At 35.5% G+C, this 22,129-nt stretch overlaps 1 protein-coding gene across 7 annotated transcripts in view; it reads right to left on the bottom strand.

Annotated features, from left to right (window-relative positions):
* Nucleotides 1-22,129, bottom strand: part of FNBP1L (formin binding protein 1 like) — a 143,208-nt gene that overhangs the window by 50,518 nt on the left and 70,561 nt on the right. For all 7 annotated transcript variants that reach the window (XR_009564680.2, XR_009564681.2, XM_060302652.2 and 4 more), the window contains exons 2-5: nucleotides 21,080-21,195; nucleotides 5,941-5,994; nucleotides 4,511-4,658; nucleotides 3,661-3,723 (exon numbers count right to left, since the gene is read on the bottom strand). Coding sequence is in view for 5 of the 7 variants with exons in the window: in XM_060302652.2 (XP_060158635.1) it covers nucleotides 3,661-3,723; nucleotides 4,511-4,658; nucleotides 5,941-5,994; nucleotides 21,080-21,195 (381 nt within the window). In the remaining 2 variants the exon portion in view is untranslated. The remainder of the gene's footprint in view (nucleotides 1-3,660; nucleotides 3,724-4,510; nucleotides 4,659-5,940; nucleotides 5,995-21,079; nucleotides 21,196-22,129) is intronic.

The following is a 22,129-nucleotide window of genomic DNA, read 5'->3' on the forward strand; positions in this document are numbered from 1 at the left end:
ATACTAGTTTTTCTGCATACTCTGGTGTCTACATTAGATGTTTTTTTTTAAATGTCTGGGGATACCTGCCAATCTGCTCTTATTTTAAAAGCTAATTGGATTATGGCCTTTTCCTCTACAGTGATAAGGCCAGGCAGTTTCCTTGAAGAAACCATGGTGCCTGTATCTTTAAGTCTTTCCTCTCAAACTAATTAAATTCCACAGAAGAGACTCTTCCAATTTCTTGTCTGGAAAATATATGCCTTGCTACCTGTATTCTGAGAATTACTCAGAAGAAAGCACAGGATGTCAACATTTTCTATTTACCCAACCAGTTACAATGTCAATTTCTTGTCTTGAGGATTACAAAACTATTCAGATAGTGCAAACCTCATAACTACAAGGTCAAAAGGTTTAAATTTCTCACAGGATACCTCCTACTCCTTGACCTTCAGATAGAGACAAGGTTCTTCGCTACCTCCCTTGGCCAGTAGGCAGAGCTCCTGCCACCTTTTGCTAAAGGTTTAGTCCTTCAAAGAGTCAAACTTTATACAGGGATTTCAGTTCCAACTCTCCAAACATACAGAGCTAAAACCTAAACTTTGTCAGCGTGTAAGTACTAAACCCCAAGCCCTTAGCAAGGTCCTGTAAACCATACCCCAAAACCTCTAGAACCACTTTTCAAATGCCACTGTATCAGCTCACACAACTATTGCTCTGGCTTTTAGTTTACCCTTAGTTTCCAGGGTAAAAATTTTAAATGTACTTACTATTTTTATTAGTATGAGATATCAAATGAGATACATAAAATTTATTCAAAGCATAAATATACCTGAATATACATAATATACAGAATGTCACTTTCCTGTGAAGATTAAAATTAAATTTCCACAGTTAATTCTCTGAAACTCAGTTCAGAGCTGTGTTTTCAAATTGAACAGCTATAGCTACTAATTTTGGTGTAATTTGAGGCAACTCATACACAACAATACTTTTTTTTTTTGCGGTACACGGGCCTCTCACTGCTGTGGCCTCTCCCTTTGCGGAGCACAGACTCCGGACGCGCAGGCTCAGCAGCCATGGCTCATGGGCCCAGCCGCTCCGCGGCATGTGGGATCTTCCCGGACCGGGGCACAAACCCGTGTCCCCTGCATCAGCAGGCAGCCTCTCAACCGCTGCGCCACCAGGGAAGCCCACAACAATACTTTTATATTAAGTGTCCTATTGTTTGTGAAAAAAAATCTACCTACTAATTTCCTTGCAACAGCAAAAGAATCATGAGTACAGTAATATTAAAAATACTCCTTCCCTGAAAGATATTATATCATTATACAATACAGGGATATACTCCAGAAAAGATTCTCCTTTCTTCATCCTTTGTGTCGCAGACTAATCAACAGCCACATCTACTCCCCTATTTTTTCTCAGAAGAGCCCACCTCCCTGTACGGAGGCTGAAAAGAGCTGATAACTTGCTTTACCAGCCTTCCCACAGCTGGGGCATGGTCAAGTAATCTAATCCTGTCAAAGGCACCCATGAAGAATTCTGCTGGGGTTTTCTGGGAAAGCTTTCCTTCCCTGATAAGAGGAAACAGAAGAGAAATGCTTCCTCTCTCCTGCTTCTGCATGCAGCTGAATGAGGATGTGGTGCTTGGCTGCTTAAATCAACTGTTGACCATAAAGGGACAAGTCTGAGGGAAAAGGCCATGGACAAGACAGCAACGTGGACAGATAGAAAAAGCAGCCTTGGTGACATCACTGAGCTACTGACCAACTCTAGAACTGACCTGTTTCCGAGCTTTGTTCTTATAAACTCATATGATCTGTTACTTGGAACCACCTGATAGACCTGCCATTTCTGATGCTTCAATCTTCTCAATCTCTGACCATTCCTTCAAAATCTTCTTCACAGGCTACTGTCTTCTGCCCTCAACTTAAATGTCAGTGGGGCCTATTTTGTTTATCCTGGGTTAATAACTGTCTTTAAAATTTTTTTTTCTCAATGTTCAATACTCTGTCACTAATTCAAGCTTTCTCTCCTAGTTCTTTAAATATCCTCTCAATTATTGCAAACATGTTAGGAATTTTACAATTTCGTTTTCTTGATTAGACATGAAGACATGGGACTATAAAAGGCATCCTGCACATATTTCTACATATTACACAGAAATTATATTTGTGTCTCTTTCTTACTAGACTGCAGGCTCCACAAAAACAAGACCATATCATATTTGCTTTTGTACCAGACTCAATACATGTTACAGATGCCTTCAATAAACATGAGTTGAGCTGAACTCACCTTTATTTCACAATATTGTTAACGCCTTAAAGAAATCTCTCCTACATTTTTTGATGCTTGTTTTTTATGACCCTTATGACTTTTGCTTAATAACTAACAATTGTTCTAAAGGTAAGTCAGCACATATCAACAGGAATGATTTGTGTCAACTCCAGTTTTTAAAGGGACAAATAACTCATGAGTGTAGGAGTCTGTTATTTTGTGCAAATGAAAGACACACATACATACACATTCATTGGGTGGCAGATACTAAGGACGCTAGTTAAGGCAATTTAAAATTTAATAAATGTAAACACTCCCTAGAAGTCTTTCTGAAACCAATTAGAAAGAAAATCAAAACAAAAATGAAAAGAGACTATTAATATACCTAAGAATTCTCAATCAGTACTGGTGATTAGAATCTTACATCAGTGACAGTTATATAGTAGAAATTTAATCTAAGCTTTTAATCCGTGCCTTTAAAAAAGAAAAAAAAAGCTGAAAGCTGTACACGTATATGCATACTTTTTTTTTTTTAATCTCAGACTTGTCGTTTTTCCAACAACCACAAGCTAAATTGATTAACATGAAAAACTCCCTTCAGCATAATTTTCAAGGAATACAGTGTCCATCATAAAAGTATGCAGGGAAAGAGTAAACTGCTTGCTAACATGAGGGTTCAAGAAAGAATATTAACCTTATATGACAGCACATCATTTGGCATAACGTTTTAAGTAAAGAAGATAAAATGTTCCATGTAAACATCTTGGTTTTCAAATGACTGTATGCCAGGATATTTAAGAAAAACCACATTAATAAGTACCTTTGGAAAGTTTTTAAAGTAAATAATTATTATGCTTTTATAATTTTGCCCTATAAAGTACTTTATTTCCTACAGTAAGATAGTCTATGACCAGCAGCCCAGTACTAGAAACACTCAATTACAGAATCACTGAACTGGAAGAAACATTTCATATAATCTAGTTCACTGTCTTCATTTTTCATTTGCTAAAACTGAAGTCAAGAAAAAATCAGGTGCTAAGGAAAAGGCAGAACTAGAATCTAGTTTCTCTTAGTCTCAGTCACATGGTCTTCTAGGATGTATCAATATTTCCTTATTACTTCTATCCTCTATCAATATTTTATAGTAACAACGGCAAAGTCAAAAAGAATCTTCCTAAATGTTTACAATTATCTGAAGATTATAGAATTGGTACAAGTACAGAACCATGTAGAAAAAAGGAAAACAGACAAAATGGTCTCATATTCTCTACTTACACCAACGTCAAATTACAAATAATACTACATTGAGAAATATTAAACTCAAATAGATATGAAGCATAAGAGCATTTAGAGCTAAATGCTACAAAATTTTATGTTAAACATGAAAACACTATAACTCACATTATCCATCTGTTTCCAGCACATGTCAAGGTATTGCTGGGCTTTTCGTCCCTCTTGAAGATGCTGAAGATCATAACAACAACCAAAAAAACAAACAAAACAAATTTTTAAATTACAATACCAATTAAAGCCTAAAGTCCCCAAAAGGCTTTTCACTTAATTTTTTTTCAAGGTACTAATTATGTAAACTTTATCAAGACTTAGGAATAGATTATTAGTAAAGCAAAAATTCTCTAAAATGCATTTTATAGACTATTACTTAAATATTTTAAATATTATCTTTAAGACAGATATAATCTCTTGGAAAATACATGATTATCTAAATAGGGGTTGACAAAGTTTTCTATAAAGGGTCAAATAAACATTTTAGGCTTTGCAAACCACACGGTCTCTGTCTCTGTTACAAATATTCAACTCTGCTAATATAATGCAAAAGCAGCCACACACAATATATAAGTGAATGAGTGTGCGCCTGTTCCAATAAGACTTTATGGTCACTAAAATTTGAATTTCATATAATTTTCACATGTCATAAAATATTCTTTTTTTCATTTTCAACTATCTAAAAATGTAAAAACCATTCTTAGCTCATGGTAACTAGGAAACAAAAACAGGCAGTAAACTACATTTGTCCCACTGGCTGGAATTTAGCAAACCTCAGTCTTAAATCCAAAGGATCACAAATTAGCAAGAATGTCTTGAGATAATTTTAGCTAGAAGAAATTTAGAGAAATAGAAAACCAGTTTATGCTGTATGACTATACATTATTTTAAAAAGCAAAGTAATTACTTCATTTCTGTGAAAATATTTCATATACTATTATAACTGTATAAAAATGACAAGAATTACCATTTTTCTTTCAGTTTTCAGATCATGAGCATATCTCATTAATTCACCATAAACTCTGTGCGCCATTTCTTCTGCTACTACTTCTCGCTGTCCTGCATAGTCATTTAACTCGTTAAGGATGTTAAAAAAGGCTATACACGAAGTAAACCTGACAAAAACATATTAAAAATGGTGAAATTTATTTTTACTTTCATTATAAATGTTTTTGTGAGGTACAGATTGAGCCTGATACTTAACAAATTTTAACATATTCAACCTAAATCTCAGCTACTAGCTCTAAATTAACTTTGTATGAAAAGAATCCTGCTTAAGCTCAAGTTGTACATGTTTATATATCTTCGGGCAGTCTTAATTTATAAATAAAAGGATATTTGGGGTCAAAAAATAATAAGAATACTACCTGCAGGCTCTTTTAGCATACTGGAATCTCTTAAGTTGCCAATTAACTGCCCTGAGCTTGGGAATGAACTTGGTTGGATTCCTAGGCTTGGCAGCTGAACCTATTACAGAGATGATATGCTTGCTCTAGAGGACAGAACCTGCCAATTATACCACTCAAATGCATCTCGATGGGTGATCTACAGAACAATTTTGCTATCAGCTCTGGACACAGCTGCCTGTATGCCTGCCCATATCCTGAATGCAATTGAAGTGCCGCTATGGTTGGCACCACAGAGGGGTAAGAAGGGGCAAAAATAAGGGTAATAAGAATGTGTGTGGAGGGAAGGAGAGAAACAAAGAGAATCACTGTATTAAAATGTATAGATCTACTTGAATACACTGCCAGAACACTCTTACATAAGCTGAAGGTGGACAGCTCAGCTAGGACTCCATTAACACTAAACCTGAGAATCCTCTAACAACTGACAATTACACACAAAGTTGTTTTAAGTCTAGTCTCCTTTTGTTTCTGCATTTTACAACTATCCATGTATCCCCCTGTTTAAGAATGCCAAAAAGCTCACAGGCAAAGGTTTGCTCATAGGCAAACCTTTTATTCAGAGTTCCAAAATTACCCTGAAAACCTTATTCCTTTTCATTAATCCTTTAAACCAACCAGCCAACTTGTTTTACTACCTGTAAAAGTAAAAGCAAGAATCTAACAAGCTGACAGCTATAAAATAAAGTATGGAAAAAAAAACCCTTTTCTTCTGGAGACTACATCATTCAAGTGGAGTCCCAGTCCACCTATTACTTAGAAATCACACTTCAACTATTCTAAAAAGCTATTATCAAGCCCCCTGAAGTATGCAACCTCATAAGAAAAAACAGTAGTTTCCTCTTTCATAAACATTATGATTTTTTATTAAAATAAACTTTTAAAAATCTTTATAAAAAGCTAATGGCATAATATTTATTTTACTAAATAACAAAAATATAGGTCTTCTTTTAAAATTTAATATGCAACCGTAAATAGGTATATAATTTACCTTGGCTCTTCATCTTTGGTGGAACGTTTGGGACAGTACTTCTTAACCAGATTTCTATAGGAAGAAGATTTTTTAAAATTTACTAAAATACTGTTGTTGAAATTCAAATACTCTGAAAGTTTCCAATTTCATTATATCAAGAATTTAATGATGTAAAAAAATTAAGACAGCAACATGATTGCCTATTACCATCATAATAGACAATCATTACTTACATTTTCTCCTTAAAATACTGATTCCTGTAGGAAGAAATGTTATTTCTATGTTTATACGAGTGTAATAGTAACAATTTGGTTGATTATGCTATCAAACTAAAAAGAATTAAGAGGAAGAATAAAAAAAACAAAGTACTCAGTATATGAAACAAAGTACTCAGTATATGAAACTGAGTTATGGCAGAAAGACACGTATTTCAAGGAAATACTATCATTATTTTCTTTTGTAAATCAGGGATTATAATACTAACTAAGGTAAAATGTAAACAGATGCGGACCCACTACAGGATAAAAGAATAGTTCGTCAGTATCCTCTGTAACTCTACTTTTATATGAAAATCACTATGTGATCCTTAACCTTCTCTTTCTTTAGGCAAATGAATTAATTCCAATTGTAACTTTCTCTGCCTGTATCTATGTCCATTCTTGACAGTCTCGGACTAGAATGCTACCTCATTTCATCTTTGCAAAATCAGAGGCAGACAAGCACATGGACTCTGGAGTCAAACTGGACTACGTGGGTTTTGTGTGGCTTCTGTGTGACCTTGGGCAATTTACTCACACTCTTTGTGCCCAGTTTTCTATAAATGGTGATACACAGTACCTCTAACCCATAAGGTTATGAGAATTAAAGTAGACAATATTTGCAAAGCATTAACCACAGTCCTTTATACCACGCTCCTGAAAATATGATCCATGGACCAGTAAAGGTCCAGACTCCTCATTACCTATCCCACAACAAGCTAAGAACAGAAGTTGAGAGTAGTTTTATAAATGTTGAATCTAACAGTAAAAAAAAGTAGGGCCTGTATTTCATGTCTCCTTTTATGTCATTTTTTTCTAGCATTAAATTTTTATTGTATTTTATAAAAGCATCAGTAGAAACTTTAAAAGAAACTAGTCCATCATCACAAATAATTTGAGATGTACTGGTTTAAACTATAATATCTATGGAAATCAGCAATTATGAGGTAACTGATTAACTTATTATGGTTATAACCACAGTCTCCAACCTATAAATGGGTTGCATGCTGGAAATTACTTTTAAAGTCAGTGATTTTCAACCATGAGTCCCTGAATTACTTTAAATAAAAACAAGTCAAAGTTGGGCGAAGAACATTCCAAAGAGCAAGTAGTTTCAAATTCTGAACATAATTTTGTATATCAACATTTTAAGCATTGTTTAGAGTTATAGGCTATAATTGACATTTGTTGTCTATGCCTACCTGCATCACTCACTACACTTTTTTATTCTGTAACAGTTTGTAGCAGACATATTTCTGCTCATCAAAGAACCCTATTGGGCTTCCCTGGTGGCGCAGTGGTTGGGGGTCCGCCTGCCGATGCAGGGGACACGGGTTCACGCCCCGGTCCGGGAGGGTCCCACATGCCGCGGAGCGGCTGGGCCCGTGGGCCGTGGCCGCTGGGCCTGCGCGTCCGGAGCCTGTGCTCCGCAACAGGAGAGGCCGCAGCGGTGAGAGGCCCACGTACCGCAAAAAAAAAATAAAGAAATAAAGATCCCTATTATTTCACACATTTTCCAGCACACTTGCAGTTAGGCAGAACCATGTGGCTAATTCTGTATAATGGGCTGTTAGCTCTGTGTTAAGTACCAAGCTAAAGCATTATAGTTCACGCATAAACGTCTGGGCTTCTTCCTTCCCTGATGAAGCAACTGTGGAGGCTTCATGTTAAGATCAAGGTGAAAACAGTATGGATTCTTGAGTTACCACATGGACTACTAGAGTTATCACCTAGCCTTGTGGCTGACTTTGCATGAGCAAGAAATAAGCTTTTGCTGCGTAAAGTCCCTGAGATTTGGGAGTTATTATTCTAGTACAGCCTAGCATAACCTAAACTACAGCTCCTCTATTGTCACGTCTACGTAATTGTGGTGGGTTGGTCACATATAACAGTCCAGAAACACTTATTTGATTCAGGCCCATTAATCCAGGCCAAAGTCAATGCTAAAATTTCTGTTGAAATTCTTGGTAAGATATGTTTTTTTCTTTTTTTTAATTTTTATTTTATATTGGAGTATAGTTAACAATGTTGTGTTAGTTTCAGGTGTACAACAAAGTAATTCAGTTATACATATAAATATATCTATTCTTTTTCAAATTCTTTTCCCATTTAGGTTATTACAGAATACTGAGCAGAGTTCCCTGTGCTGTACAATAGGTCCTTGTTGTTCATCAACATGTTCTCTTTATGCTGAAGCTAAGTTGATAGGACACAATCCTGGAGGCCCCACGTGTAAAGAGCCTACTTGGGTATTAAATCAACAGAAAGGACAACAAAACCAAGAGAAAAAGAGAGAAATTCTTACTTTTCTGAGTACCCAGATCCCTAAACTTTTCAGTCAAATAAGCCATAAATTCCTTTCTTTGCTTAAACCAATATGACTTGGGCTTCTGACACTTGAAAGAATTATGACTACTACCACAGATATTAACACAAAAGTCTTAACGTACTCATAGCTTAAACACAGCATAAACAACACTAATTTGAACTCTAGCTTCTGGGAGGAAGAGCACAAATACCACAAGAGGGAAGGGGAAGAAGAAAGTAATATTACTTTTACCTTTTGAGCATGCACAGTTAATCCTCAGCAATTTTTTAAAATTTGTCTTGCCTCTCTTATGTAAAGTCACCCATCTATGGGAAGCTCTTCCCAAGCCCCAATAAAGCCCTCAGAAACCATATACAAACCACTAAGACTCCATCCAAGCCTACCCTGCCACTAGAAAAACTACAGCATGGTCCAAAATGTTCTTGTACTCCACTAAATCAAAACTTCTATTCTAGGAAAACATATGCCCTAGAAGAAGACACAACAAATTATTAATAGTACTCATTTCTAGGGAGAGGGGCTGGGAAGTGACTAAAATTTAAATGTGTTACAGTGATCATATACTGTTTTTTAATTTAAAAACAAATTAATGATAAAAGCATACCCAAAGAATTTATCCCCTCAAAGCAGCTCATCTCAGTTGGGCCTTCTAAGAAAACAGTCTGAAGTCGGCAAAAATACACACCAAGGTGTGACTGGTTACTAAGTCCCACAAATCCTTGCTTTGAATTTTTAACATAATATGCTTATTAGGTCAAATAAATCTCTGGCTTGTCTTAAATATGTAAGTGTAAAACAGGCAGGTTCCTCCTAAACTAAAAATATTTTAGGCAATTCATCTCTCTCAAGAAATCTGCCCTTAGAAGAACCCTCTTGCACTGCTGGTGGGAATGTAAATTGATACAGCCACTAAGGAGAACAGTATGGAGGTTCCTTAAAAAACTAAAAATAGAACTACCATACGACCCAGCAATCCCATTACTGGGCATATACCCTGAGAAAACCATAATTCACAAAGAGTCATGTACCACAATGTTCACTGCAGCTCTATTTACAACAGCCAGGACATGGAAGCAACCTAAGTGTCCATCTACAGATGAACGGATAAAGATGTGACACATACATACAATGGAATATTACTCAGCCATAAAAAGAAACAAAATTGAGTTATTTGTAGTGAGGTGGATGGACCTAGAGTCTGTCATACAGAGTGAAGTCAGAAAGAGAAAAACAAATACCGTATGCTAACACATATACATGGAATCTAAAAAAAAAAAAAAGGTTCTGAAGAACCTAGGGGCAGGACAGGAATAAAGATGCAGACGTAGAGAATGGACTTGAGGATACGGGGAGGGGGAAGGGTAAGCTGGGATGAAGTGAGAGAGTGGCAGGGACATATATACACTACCAAATGTAAAATAGATAGCTAGTGGGAAGCAGCCGCATAACACAGGGAGATCAGCTCAGCGCTTTGTGACCACCGAGAGGGGTGGGATAGGGAGGGTGGGAGGGAGACGCAAGAGGGAGGAGATATGGTAATATATGTATATGTATACCTGATTCACTTTGTTATAAAGCAGAAACTAACACACCATTGTAAAGCAGTTATACTCCAATAAAGATGTTAAAAAAAAGAAGAAGAAATCTGCCCTTAGAACCCTCCTACACTGTTGGTGGGAATGTAACTGGTACAGCCACTACTGAGGACAGTGTGGAGGTTCCTTAAGAAACTAAAAATAGAGCTACCACATGATCCAGCAATCCCACTCCTGGGCATATACCGGAGAAAAACATGGTTCGAAAGGATACATGCACCCCAGTGTTCAATTGCAGCACTGTTTACAATAGCCAAGACATGGAAGCAACCTAAATATCCATTGACAGATTAGTGGATAAAGAAGATGTGGTACACATATACAACGGAATACTACTCAGCCATTAAAATGAATGAAATAATGCCAGTTGCAGCAACATGGATGGACCTGGAGATTATCATACTAAGTGAAGTAAATCAGACAGAGAAAGACAAATATCATATTATATTGCTTATATGCAGAATCTAAGAAAAAGATACAAATGAACTTATTTACAAAACAGAAACAGACTCACAGACTTAAAGAACAAACTTATAGTTATCTATAGTTATCTGGGGCGGGGGAGGGGAAAGGTGAGGGGGAGGGATAGACTGGGAGTTTGGGATTGACATGTACACACTGCTGTATTGAAAATAAATATCCAACAAGGACCTATTGTCTCAGCTCAGTACTCTGTAATAACCTAAATAGAAAAAGAATTTGAAAAAGAATAGATACATGTATATGTATAACGGAATCACTTTGCTGTACATCTGAAGCTAATACAACATTGTTAATCAAACTATACTCCAATATAAAATAAATATTAAAAAAAAAAAGAAAAAGAAATCTGCCCTTAGTGTCAGTTTCCCTAGGCTACTGTTTTTGAAATTTTCCTCTAAGTCCAGAGATTCTCCAAGTAACCAATTATGATAGCAGTTTTTATATGTAAGACATGTTTTGAATAGCATGTTATGAATCAGGAATTAATTAAAACCAAGTTTTATACAGATACAATACATATTATAGAAATTATAATAGATGTCATAGATAAGCTAATACTTTGTTTTGATGTGTGTGTGTTTCATCCATGTTTTCTAAGAAACTTAGGATCATGCACTATGGATACAGAGGAATTAACACTCTTCCTTCAGTAGCCTGAGAAGGCTTCTAAATGTAATGGGTTTCTCCAAATATTATAGTATTCTCTATATATCCTAATTGTATATGTGATATTAAATATATCATACTACTTAATTTATATTTAAATTGCTGATTTTAATATTTTTTACCCATTCTAGTTTTGTCATGTTTATATGAGTTTTAGTGAAAATTATAAAGTATTCCAAATAATTTCTCAAAACTTTAATTCATTTTTATTTAAACTACATTTTACAGTTAAATGATGAGGTACAAGATACCTCAAAAAATTTTAAGCAGAAAATCACCTCTATACATTTTCAATCTTTCAACATTTGAGAGGCTCTGAGCTCTAATTACTGTTTAACAGGTGATCAATACCATATTTATTTGTAAAATGGGACACAAATCATACTATGGCAGAAGGGTAGTATTAGATATCTGAGACTGACTAGTATCCCTTTTCTTAATTGCTGTCCCTATATCTAACGGTTAACATGCTTAGGAATTACCAGATTAAGACAAACGGCCCTATTTGTGGGCCTCAGCTAAGTGATCCAGAGATAGAAAACTGAATCTGGCTGGGCCAAAGAATTCTCTTACTGGAATTTTTAAGTGTTTGTACCTGATACAGCTTTGAGATCAGTACAAGAGCTGAATCTCTGAGACATAAAACTGAATGGTGGTGAGTATATTTCCTGCCATGTGGAGAAAAAAGGCCAGTCTGCACTGAAAGAATGAAGCCAACACATAAAAAGAAGCCCAAAAAGGAGCGGGGGGGGGCGGGGGCGGGGCAGGGAGGAGGGAAGGAGGGAGGGAGGGAGGGAGGAAGGAAGACAACAAAGGTCTCTGGCTCTCTGGCTGTGTTTCAGATCCTGACTTTTTTTTCCCCTGTGACCTAGCTGCATCCCAGGACTTCCAGCAGCTGAACAGTTCAACCTCTTCTTGAGCTCAAGTTAAAAAATCAAATCAATTAAAAAAATCAAATTAATAAAAGATATCAATAAATAAATCAATAAATATCTCTTCTCAATAAATTTACCATTAAACAAAGTAGCTCACTGGGGTTTCCAACACTTACAGACACAAATCTTTCCTTATAGTAGAAAACTGAATGTAAAAGATATCCACATACAAAAGAATGAAGCTGTACCCCTACCTTACAACCATATAAAAACATTAACTCAAAATGGGTCAAAGATCTAAACGTAAGAGCTAAAACTATAAAACTCTTAGAAGAAAACATAGGAAAAAGTTTTACAACATTGGATTTGGCAATGATTTCTTGGATGTGACACCAAAAGCACAGACAACAAATGAAAAAATAGATAAACCAAACATCAAAATTTAAAACTTTGTGCATCAAAGGTCATGATCAACAGAGTGAAAAGGCAACTGTGGAATGGCAGAAAGGATCTGCAAGTCATATATCGGATAAGAGGTTACAATCCAGACTGTATAGAGAACACCTAAAACGCAATAATAAAAAAACAAACAATCCAATTTAAAAAATCGGCAAAGAATTTGAATAGCATTTCTCCAAAGGTATACAAACGGCCAGCCAAGCATATGAAAAAATACTCAGTGTCACTAATCATTAGGGAAGTGCAAATCAGAGCCACAATGAGATTTCTTACACCCATCAGAATGGCTACTGCCAAGAAAAAAGAAACAAAGAAAACACCCAAAAAATATTAAGCGTTGGCAAGGATGTGGAGAAATTAGAACCCTTGTGCATTGCTGGTAGGGATGCAAAATAGATCAGCCACTGCAGAAAATAGTATGGTAGTCCTCAAAAAAATTAAACATAGAATTACCATAAGATCTAGCAATTCCTCTTGTAGGTATATAGCCAAAGAACTGAAAGCAGGGACTCAGATATTTGGACACCATGTTCATAAAATCATTACTCACAATATGGAAAAGGTGGAAGAACCCCAAATGTTCATCAACAGATGAATGGATAAACAAAGTGTGGTATTATCTGTACAATGGAATAATATTCAACCTTAAAAAGGAAGGAAATTCTGATACATTTCCCAACATGGATAAACCCTTACAACATTATGTTAAGTAAAATAAACCAGTCAAAAAAAAAATACTGTATGATTTCACTTATGCAGTACCTAGAGTAGTCAATTTCACAGACACAGAAAGTATTAATAGAATTGCCAGAGCCTAGAGGAAGGGGAAAATGCAGAGTTGTTTGATAGGCAGAGTTTCAGTTGTTCAAGATGAGTAAGTTCTAGGAATTGGTCACAGAGCAGTACGAATATACTTAATATACATATTTATATTTCAGCTTGAGATAGAGCTGAAATACACACTTAAAAATGATTAAGAGTAAATTTCACGTTAGGTACATTTTACCACAATTTTAAAAAACTGAATGTAAAAAAGTGATTACTACAAGTAGTATTAGACAAATTCTGAATACTGTATTTGTTTTTTTAAGGGACATGCTTCATTCTCATTATACCTCTACTGGTGGTAAATGGCGAAATAGACCGATAACAAGAAGAAATAAGAGGACTTAAGTATTTATGCCTGAAAGACCTAGAAGAAAAACCAAACAAGCTTCAATGGATGTGAAGGTAAACAAAGTATTTCATTTCTTAAAAATGCCAGTTCCTAATTTTGCTTGATCTTTAGCCTGTCAAGGATACACAGTATCTAAAATGTGAAGGGGACTATGCATTTATGGTATCAGCTTCATAGTCTATACCCAAAGAATATATTCAACAATTCATTGCTATTTAGGATGTGATAGGCATAATAATGTGATCTCTAATCAACCTGCAAATCTTCCAGAAGAATATTTTCAGGCATGTTCAAGACAGAAAAGAGGAAAATTATTTTATTGCTCAATTTAGACTGAGGAAGGAGCAGATTGGCACAGACTTAAGTATTATACTTTTCGGAGAAATTTTGTTCTGCAAGTTGATAACTTCTGTTTTCCTTCTAAATATTAGATTCTTAAAGCAGAACTATGTAACACAGTCCTAGCTTCAAGTCAGCAGCTTAATCTATCTGATTTGTCTATATTTTAAACCTAGAGGATAATGAAATAAACATTTTGTCACATTTCAGACACTCCTATACAATTCAAATGGCTAAACAAATAACTCAGAAATAAAACTATTAAAGGCATTATGAAAGAGCTAAGAGATTAAGTGATCTATATAGCCAACATCATTGACAACCTTCTTATTTCTTTATAGTTGTTTAAACAAGATCTTTAAATCCTTTTCACTGGAAAGCTCACTATCAAAATGTTTACCATAACTAGGTTGAACTTATTTTCTTTCTTAAGAGCTTTATGTTTTACTTGTTAGGTTCTGCTTCATTTTTTAAGGAAACAGTTTAATATAAAAATCAGGAATAGGCTTCATGATTCTTGTTAAGGTGATGAGCTTGAATTTCTTGACTAGTAAAGCAGTAGAGTTCATTGATTGAATCATTCCACAAAAGTTTACTGCTGTATGCTGACTACAGGGCAAGTACTCTACAGGTCTTAGAAATAGGACAACAAAGATCAACAAACTCTTGTGAAGATTAAATGAGATCGCATCCTACATAAACTGAAAATAACAAACAACCCTATTGCTGCAAATGTAGGTTAGTAGTCTGGTGGATAATTAAGTTGAGGGTTGGGGGCATCTTTTAGGTATAACAGAATGAACTGAGATAACAGAGCTCCATGGCACACAAAAAGTACAAGGATAGGAGCAGAAAAAATGCCAATGATCGAAAAACAAACAGCTAGAAAACTGAAAACAAAAATAAATTTTTTAAAAATATAAAAAAAAAATGAAAAACAAAAATACCAAACAGTTAAAATATTGTAACGATAAGTATATGAAGTCCAAATCAAACATATCAAGAAAATATAGTTATATTACATTAAAAAAAGGTTCTCCAATTGTCATGCTATTTCCTCTCCTCTGATAAACCACCAAAAGAAAATAGCTAATAGAGTTAAGGAGAATATTACAGGCAAAGAAGCAGAGAGAACTAACATTATGCTATCCCTAGCTCCAATTTATAATAGGTTATAGGAATAATAAAAGTAAAAAGCATTTATCTTAAATTCTCATAATTAAATTTTTAAACTTCCTTAATGACAAGTACATTTTCTTAAAAGGAAGGACTTCTAAAATGTTAACCTTTTATTTTAACCTGTTCTTATCTTTATGGAAAAAGATACAACTAGCCCTAAATTTATGAAGTACATAATTTAATTTATATTTAATTAAATTTCTATAATTTAATTGTTTATAATTAATTGTTACATTATAAACAGATGTGTTAGTTGGAAAGAGTATGTTATGTAGTTTTTAGATAATTTATTATTGTCCCTAGTAAAATACCTTAGAAACCCAAAGATGTCTCAATGGCACTAGGTACTGGTGATAGAAAAATATCCTCTTCAATGAGAATTAGTCATTCTCCCTATGCTGAGAGGCAGCACCAAGTACTCAGACTCTGCAGCCAGATTTGAGCCAGCTAGCTCTTTCTTCACCTCTCTGTAACTCAGTTTCTTAATGTATAAAGTAATACCAACATCTCATTGGGATTTTATGAAAATGAAATAAATTATAAGATGTGTAAAAGCACTGAGAATAGTGCTGGCACATTAAATGCTATGTTAAGTGTTAAGTAAATACCAAAAAGTGCTTGTTCTGTGCCAGAGACTATTCTAGAAGTTAGGAATAAGCACTGCACAGAACAAACAAGAATCTTTTTCCTTTGTGGAGTTTATCTTTTATTAGGGAGACTATTTTCTAGAATTAAGAGGCAAAAACTATTTAGCCAGTAAGTCATCTGCATACAGGCACCTAGATATGTACCAGGCAGGCTCAGGAACTCCCAGAGACTGACAAGAATGAAAGAGTTCCCACAAGATCCATTCTATGAAGAAAATTAATATAGGGAATAGTTGCTCCTGCTTGTATCCAGATGCCAGTCTTAGGGTTTACTACATTAAGCAGTTTGATCAAAAACTCAGGGAAGACCAAAGAGTCACAAGTTAAACAATGGCCAACCAAAGAATAAAAGTAATCTCTACTTTCCACAAGTCAGTACAAAGATGAGCCCCCTAGGTTCTTCGGAGACTAAACAGTGGGATAGGAATAGAAAATTCTGATAAAGAGACATGAGAAAATAAAGACTAAATAGAAAATAAAAACTGGTTTTATTTGCATTATTCTATATCTAAGCCTATTCTAAATATTTGGGACAGCTCTTAGTAGAGCAATCTCTTCACATTGATGTATATGACATAAACTCTAGTATGGATAGAAAGCAGTACACGGTCAAAGGTTCACCATATAGTTAGAGATCCTAATTTCTAAACTAAAGTGAAACACAGGTCATTCAATTATTTATGCATTCAACTTACATTCACTCAGCTCTAGAGGTACCAGCTATGTTGCCAGGGTTGGCAAGGTACAGAAATAAAAATAAGATCCAAGAAATTTGGAGAGATTTCTGTTCTGGTTAAGGTAAGAGTAAGTTTTAGGCTTCCCATTGTCCAATCTATTTCTCTCCCAGTACCACGCTGTCACGATTGAGCCAAAAAGGAATGATCTGGGGTGGAAGTAGGGGAATATAATTTCATGCAGCAATCTCTATTATAGAATTTAATGCTGTAATTATTTTTACTAGAAAAAAATGATACATACTATTATCTATATAGAGCTTCTTTTTTCACTTAAGAAAATTTAGTCAATCTCTGTCATACAAATACAATATTATAAATTTATCAGAAGAATGACTGATTTCAGTTTTCTATGTCCACAAACAAAAAACGTTCTACCAAGTGATTCAAAGTCCCACTTATTATCCATGGATAATGGATAATGGATAATGGACATGGACCATTAGTCCCACTTATTATCCATGGATAATGGACATGGTTCAATTGTTTTTTGTTTTTTATACAGCAGGTTCTTATTAGTTATCCATTTTATACATATTAGTGTATACATGTTAATGCCAATCTCCCAATTCAACACACCACCAGCACCACCCCCTGCCACTTTCCCCCCTTGGTGTCCATACGTTTGTTCTCTACATCTGTGTCTCTATTTCTGCCCTGCAAACCGGTTCATCTGTACCATTTTTCTAGGTTCCACATATATGCATTTATATACGGTATTTGTTTTTCTCTTTCTGACTTACTTCACTCTGTATAAGTCTCTAGATCCAGCCATGTCTCTACAAATGACCCAATTTCGTTCCTTTTTATGGCTGAGTAATATTCCATTATACACACACACACACACACACACACACACACACACACACACACACACACACACCTTCTTTATCCATTCATCTGTCAATGGGCTCAACTGTTTATGACTATGTCTCCAAACATGATTAGATGCTTTATTTTTTTTTATTCCTGTCCTCAAACCACTACCAAAAATGAAGCAATACCAAACTAAAATAAAATTAAACCAAAGCCATCAAAACAGAAGACAGAGAATAAACTAGGAGTGCCAAAATTATACTGCAAATTAAATTTATGCAAATAAAAAATATATATTTACAAAAAATATATTGCAAAATTTAATCCTGCAATATATTTGAAATGTAAATGTTTAATATAGTTGAATATAGTTGTTTTTCAGGAGACAAAAGAGCTGCCTCACTATGAAAAGAAACTGTCCTCTGCAGTAGCAAAAACAGGAGGGAGTCAACCAAAAGAATTTTTCCCATTAAAGAAGAAATAAACAAGGTACACTTCTTCCCTTTGGACAAAACAGATACTATAAAGAGTAGCTGATAATCCAGTCATTTACTAAGCATTCATCCAAAGCAGCAAATCTCAATGTAGAGAAAGGGAAGGGAGTAGATGGTTTTCAAGTTACACAAGCCTCCTACCAACTTTTCCTTATTGGAATTCCTCAACACCTTCCAATAATCCTGCTCTTGCTGAGAATCACTGCAAGTGAGAGCCACTGTTAGGATGAACATGTACTAAATTTCTTTAGTCTGCTGGGACAGAAAAAAGATGCACATCACTTAACCTGAGCGTCTGTACATGACAAAACCTACTTTCTCACTATAAAATTATATTTTCATATCATGGAATTGTGGGTTCTAGCCACTCCTGCTTCAAAGAAGTGGTGTTAAAATCTCTTTTTGCAAGTTAAGTGAAAATTATAACCGTTATTATCAGTCACAAAACAGAAAGGCAAACAAGTGTGCCATTTGATTACAGTCCTGTTACTCCGGTAAAACCTTGGCCATCCTGAAACTCTTGAGGCCCAAGTTATTTTGGACAATTAAACATTGCAGAATGCTGAAGGTTTACCTTATAAATTACCAATTTTTATTCTATAATTTGTGATAGGATTCTTTTGAAATATACCATCTTCTTTGCTTAAGATTACACAATTGTTGAAAAGACTTCAATAATTAAAAAATACAAGTAAAAAGTGTAAGTTCCTTCCCTTCTCATCACCCCACTCTCATTCCTCAGAGGTAACCAGTGTAAAACAATTTGGGGTGTACCCTTTTAGACCTCTTCAGAATACATACAAATTTTACACATAGCTATATACTCAAGCTCAAGTAAGCAAGGAGGTCTTGTTGTACATTCAGTTCTGCAACTTGCTTTCTACACTGACAGACTGAGTAGCCTTTTAAATATGCTGCTACACCTGACTTTTTCAAATTGCATATTCCACAGTATTTTTCATCATTGCCTTACTGACAGGTACCTTTAGTCTGGAAACAATTTTTTCATCTGTTGTTTGCAATCTTTTAATCTTTTCTTTATTATTTGGCACTTCACACTGCCATAACATCACTGTACTGTCTGTAGCATTTTCTTTCTTCACTTCTATTGGAATACTTAGAACCCAGAAAACTTTAATGTGCTAGAGTTGAGATCAAATTATAAAGTAAATGAGGGAAATTTTTCATTGTTTACACATGAATACTTTTTTTTATTGTTATTTTAACTTTTCAGAGGTCCTTAACGCTTCCAGATTCCTGAACGGTAAAGTTCCCAAGTCAAAACTTTTGGACAAGTAAAATATCATCACAATTATTATTAATATAGTAGGTTCCCTGTTTATATTTTCATACAGAAATTCCTTGGTTTAAAAAAAACATAGGAAGCAAACGGATCATGAAATTAGCATGATGCTACTATTTCAATAGATGTCATATTAGTAGTATGTATATCATTATAAACATAAGTAACCTATTCATCATACTAGTCTATTTCATCCCTACACCCAGTCAGCTCCTTGCATAAACTGCTATAAATGGTGGACATATGTGGTTTATCACTCAAATATCCCCCTTCCTTCTGTGATCCACTACCTTAAATTTCTTTTGGGCACCTATCCCTCCCCCAACCATTAGCTAGAAATCAATCTAATATTCTCATTTCGGTGAATTGTTCAGGATAAGCATATAATCTAACCAGGGCCAGCAAGACAAAAGGAGACTTTTGCTGGGATTTCTGGAGAAAAGAAGTTGATACACACTTGTACTCTGCTCTCCTTCCATCTTCTTCCTCTCCCTTTCACTTTCTTCTTTCCCCCTTTCCTTCCCTCTCTTCTCCCCCAAATGCACAAAAGAGAAGACCATCATTCTTCCCCAGGATGTGGGGGTATGAAGATACGAAATCTAGAGCTATGGGGGTAAAAAGGATGGTACTGAATGAAATCTGAGGATAAAAGCAACAAGGGGAAGCAGAGCCAAGAAATGGCGCCTAGACACATTTGACCCATTAGTCAAAATATGTCTACAGACTTTTCACTCATGTGTGCCTTGTGGGTTGTATTTTTCTGTCACTATGCAATATAAAGAATCCTAACCCCTACAGCTAGAACCTTATATTGTTGTCTAGTCTTCAAGCTTCAAACACCATTTTTATTGAATACGTTGCAGCAAAACTACTTGTCAGGTTGTGGTCTAACGACGATTTTCTGCTTAAACAAAATCTTAAGACAAATTCCATTTGAGATTAAAATTTTCCCTTTAAAACTTTTATCTCCTAACACATATTCCAAAATCACTTTCATCAGTAATAGCTATCTATCTATCTCTTTATTTATGGCCGCGTTGGGTCTTCATTGCTGTGTGTGGATTTTTCTCTAGTTGCGGAGAGCGGGGGCTACTCTTCGTTGTGGTTCACGGGCTTCTCATTGCGGTGGCTTCTTTTGTTGCAGAGCACAGGCTCTAGGTACATAGGCATCAGCAGTTGTGGCTCGCGAGCGCTAGAGCACAGGCTCATCAGCAGTTGTGGCTCGCGAGCTCTAGAGCACAGGCTCAGTAGTTTTGGTGCACGGGCTTAGTTGCTCCACAGCATGTGGGATCTTCCCGGACCAGGGATCGAACCAGTGTCCCCTGCACTGGCAGGCGGATTCTTAACCACTGTGCCACCAGGAAGTCCCTATATATCTAGTTTTTGACAGAAACTCAGCTCATCACACTCACTTTCTAAGTGTTCGAAACTCTAAAGAAATGAGAAACTGGAGAACTCTTCAACGTTTTGCAAAGATTATTAAAGCAAAAGGTTACAGGGGAATAAAACTGTAAAGCACAGAATACCCAGGTATTTCTTTTTCCTGGAATATTGCTTCCTGATTTTATGACTTTAAGTATCTTTCTGGAATGAAAGCTACTCATGATCTAGCTAGCCAATATTCCTTCTGATACTAGGCAATGATTTAATTAAATTAGTCATTAAAACAAACCAGTTAGCTAATTCAATCTAACTCTGATGACAAACACAGAATTTAACCTCTGGTATATCACATTTATCTAACATCCAACTATTTAAACATGTAATTTCATTTCTGAGAACTGAAAAAAAAAATGTAACTTACCTCAATTGTTTTGCATAGTTCTGTTCAATTTCTATCCTCTCTTTAACAAATTTGGCGTATCTTTCCAAGAAGTCAATTCCCCATTGTGTATGCTTGTCTAAGCTGTCGAACTGATCCTAGAAAAGGAAGGTAAAATCACACTGAAAAGTCTAAAATTTTATTCACAAATATCTTAACCAGCTTCTGTCCAGGCGATGAGGTATGAAAAGAGAAACTTAGGCTCTTCTGCTGGTCCCCACCAACCCCATCCTTTAAGGCCTAGACAGAAATAGGTTCTTCAGCATAAATCATGCTATTTTTATGCCTGAGTATCTTTACACATGTGGTTCCCCCTGGATGCAACACTCTCCACAGATCATCTCCTTTCAATTAACTCTTTATTCCTCCTTTGAGATTCAGTTCAGGCATTATGTCCTACAGAAAATGAGGCACTATGTCCTACAGAAAATGGCCCTAAAAATCTCAGACTGGGCTAAGTGGTCTTTCTCTAACTCCCCAAGGTTCCCTATAAATTACTGTCTGTTCACTTGCAATACTATATTGAGAGCAGAAGCCATGTATTATTCTACTCTGAACTCCTAAGGCACAAGCACTATGCCTGGCACCACAGCAGGCTCTCAGTGAAGAATAATTTGAACAGAATCAAATAAACTTGGGTTCAAATTCTGGGCTCTGCATGTTTACCATATATTTTGACCTTGGGCAAGTTACCAAGGCTCTTTATACTCTTTCCATCTTAAAATGGGAGTCCCATCACATACCTCAGTAGGATTATACTGATGTCATAAAGTGTTATACAGTGCAGTAAACATGATACTAACACATAAAAATCACTGTCCTGAAAGGCTCTTTGCCTTCAAAAGATATCCCCTTCTACCTGAAAAACCATCATTTCCTATTCTTCAAGAATAATCTCCATATTGGCTAATAACTTGGTGCTCTCTACATCTCCCATATCAAAAATCTGTAATTCTGGCAAAATATTCAGATATCATCCCTTTCTATATCTCTAGTTGTTTTATCTTTCCAAATCATCCATGGTTTAATCAC

The sequence above is a fragment of the Globicephala melas genome, chromosome 1 (assembly GCF_963455315.2).
Source record: "Globicephala melas chromosome 1, mGloMel1.2, whole genome shotgun sequence".
Lineage (NCBI taxonomy): Eukaryota > Metazoa > Chordata > Mammalia > Artiodactyla > Delphinidae > Globicephala > Globicephala melas.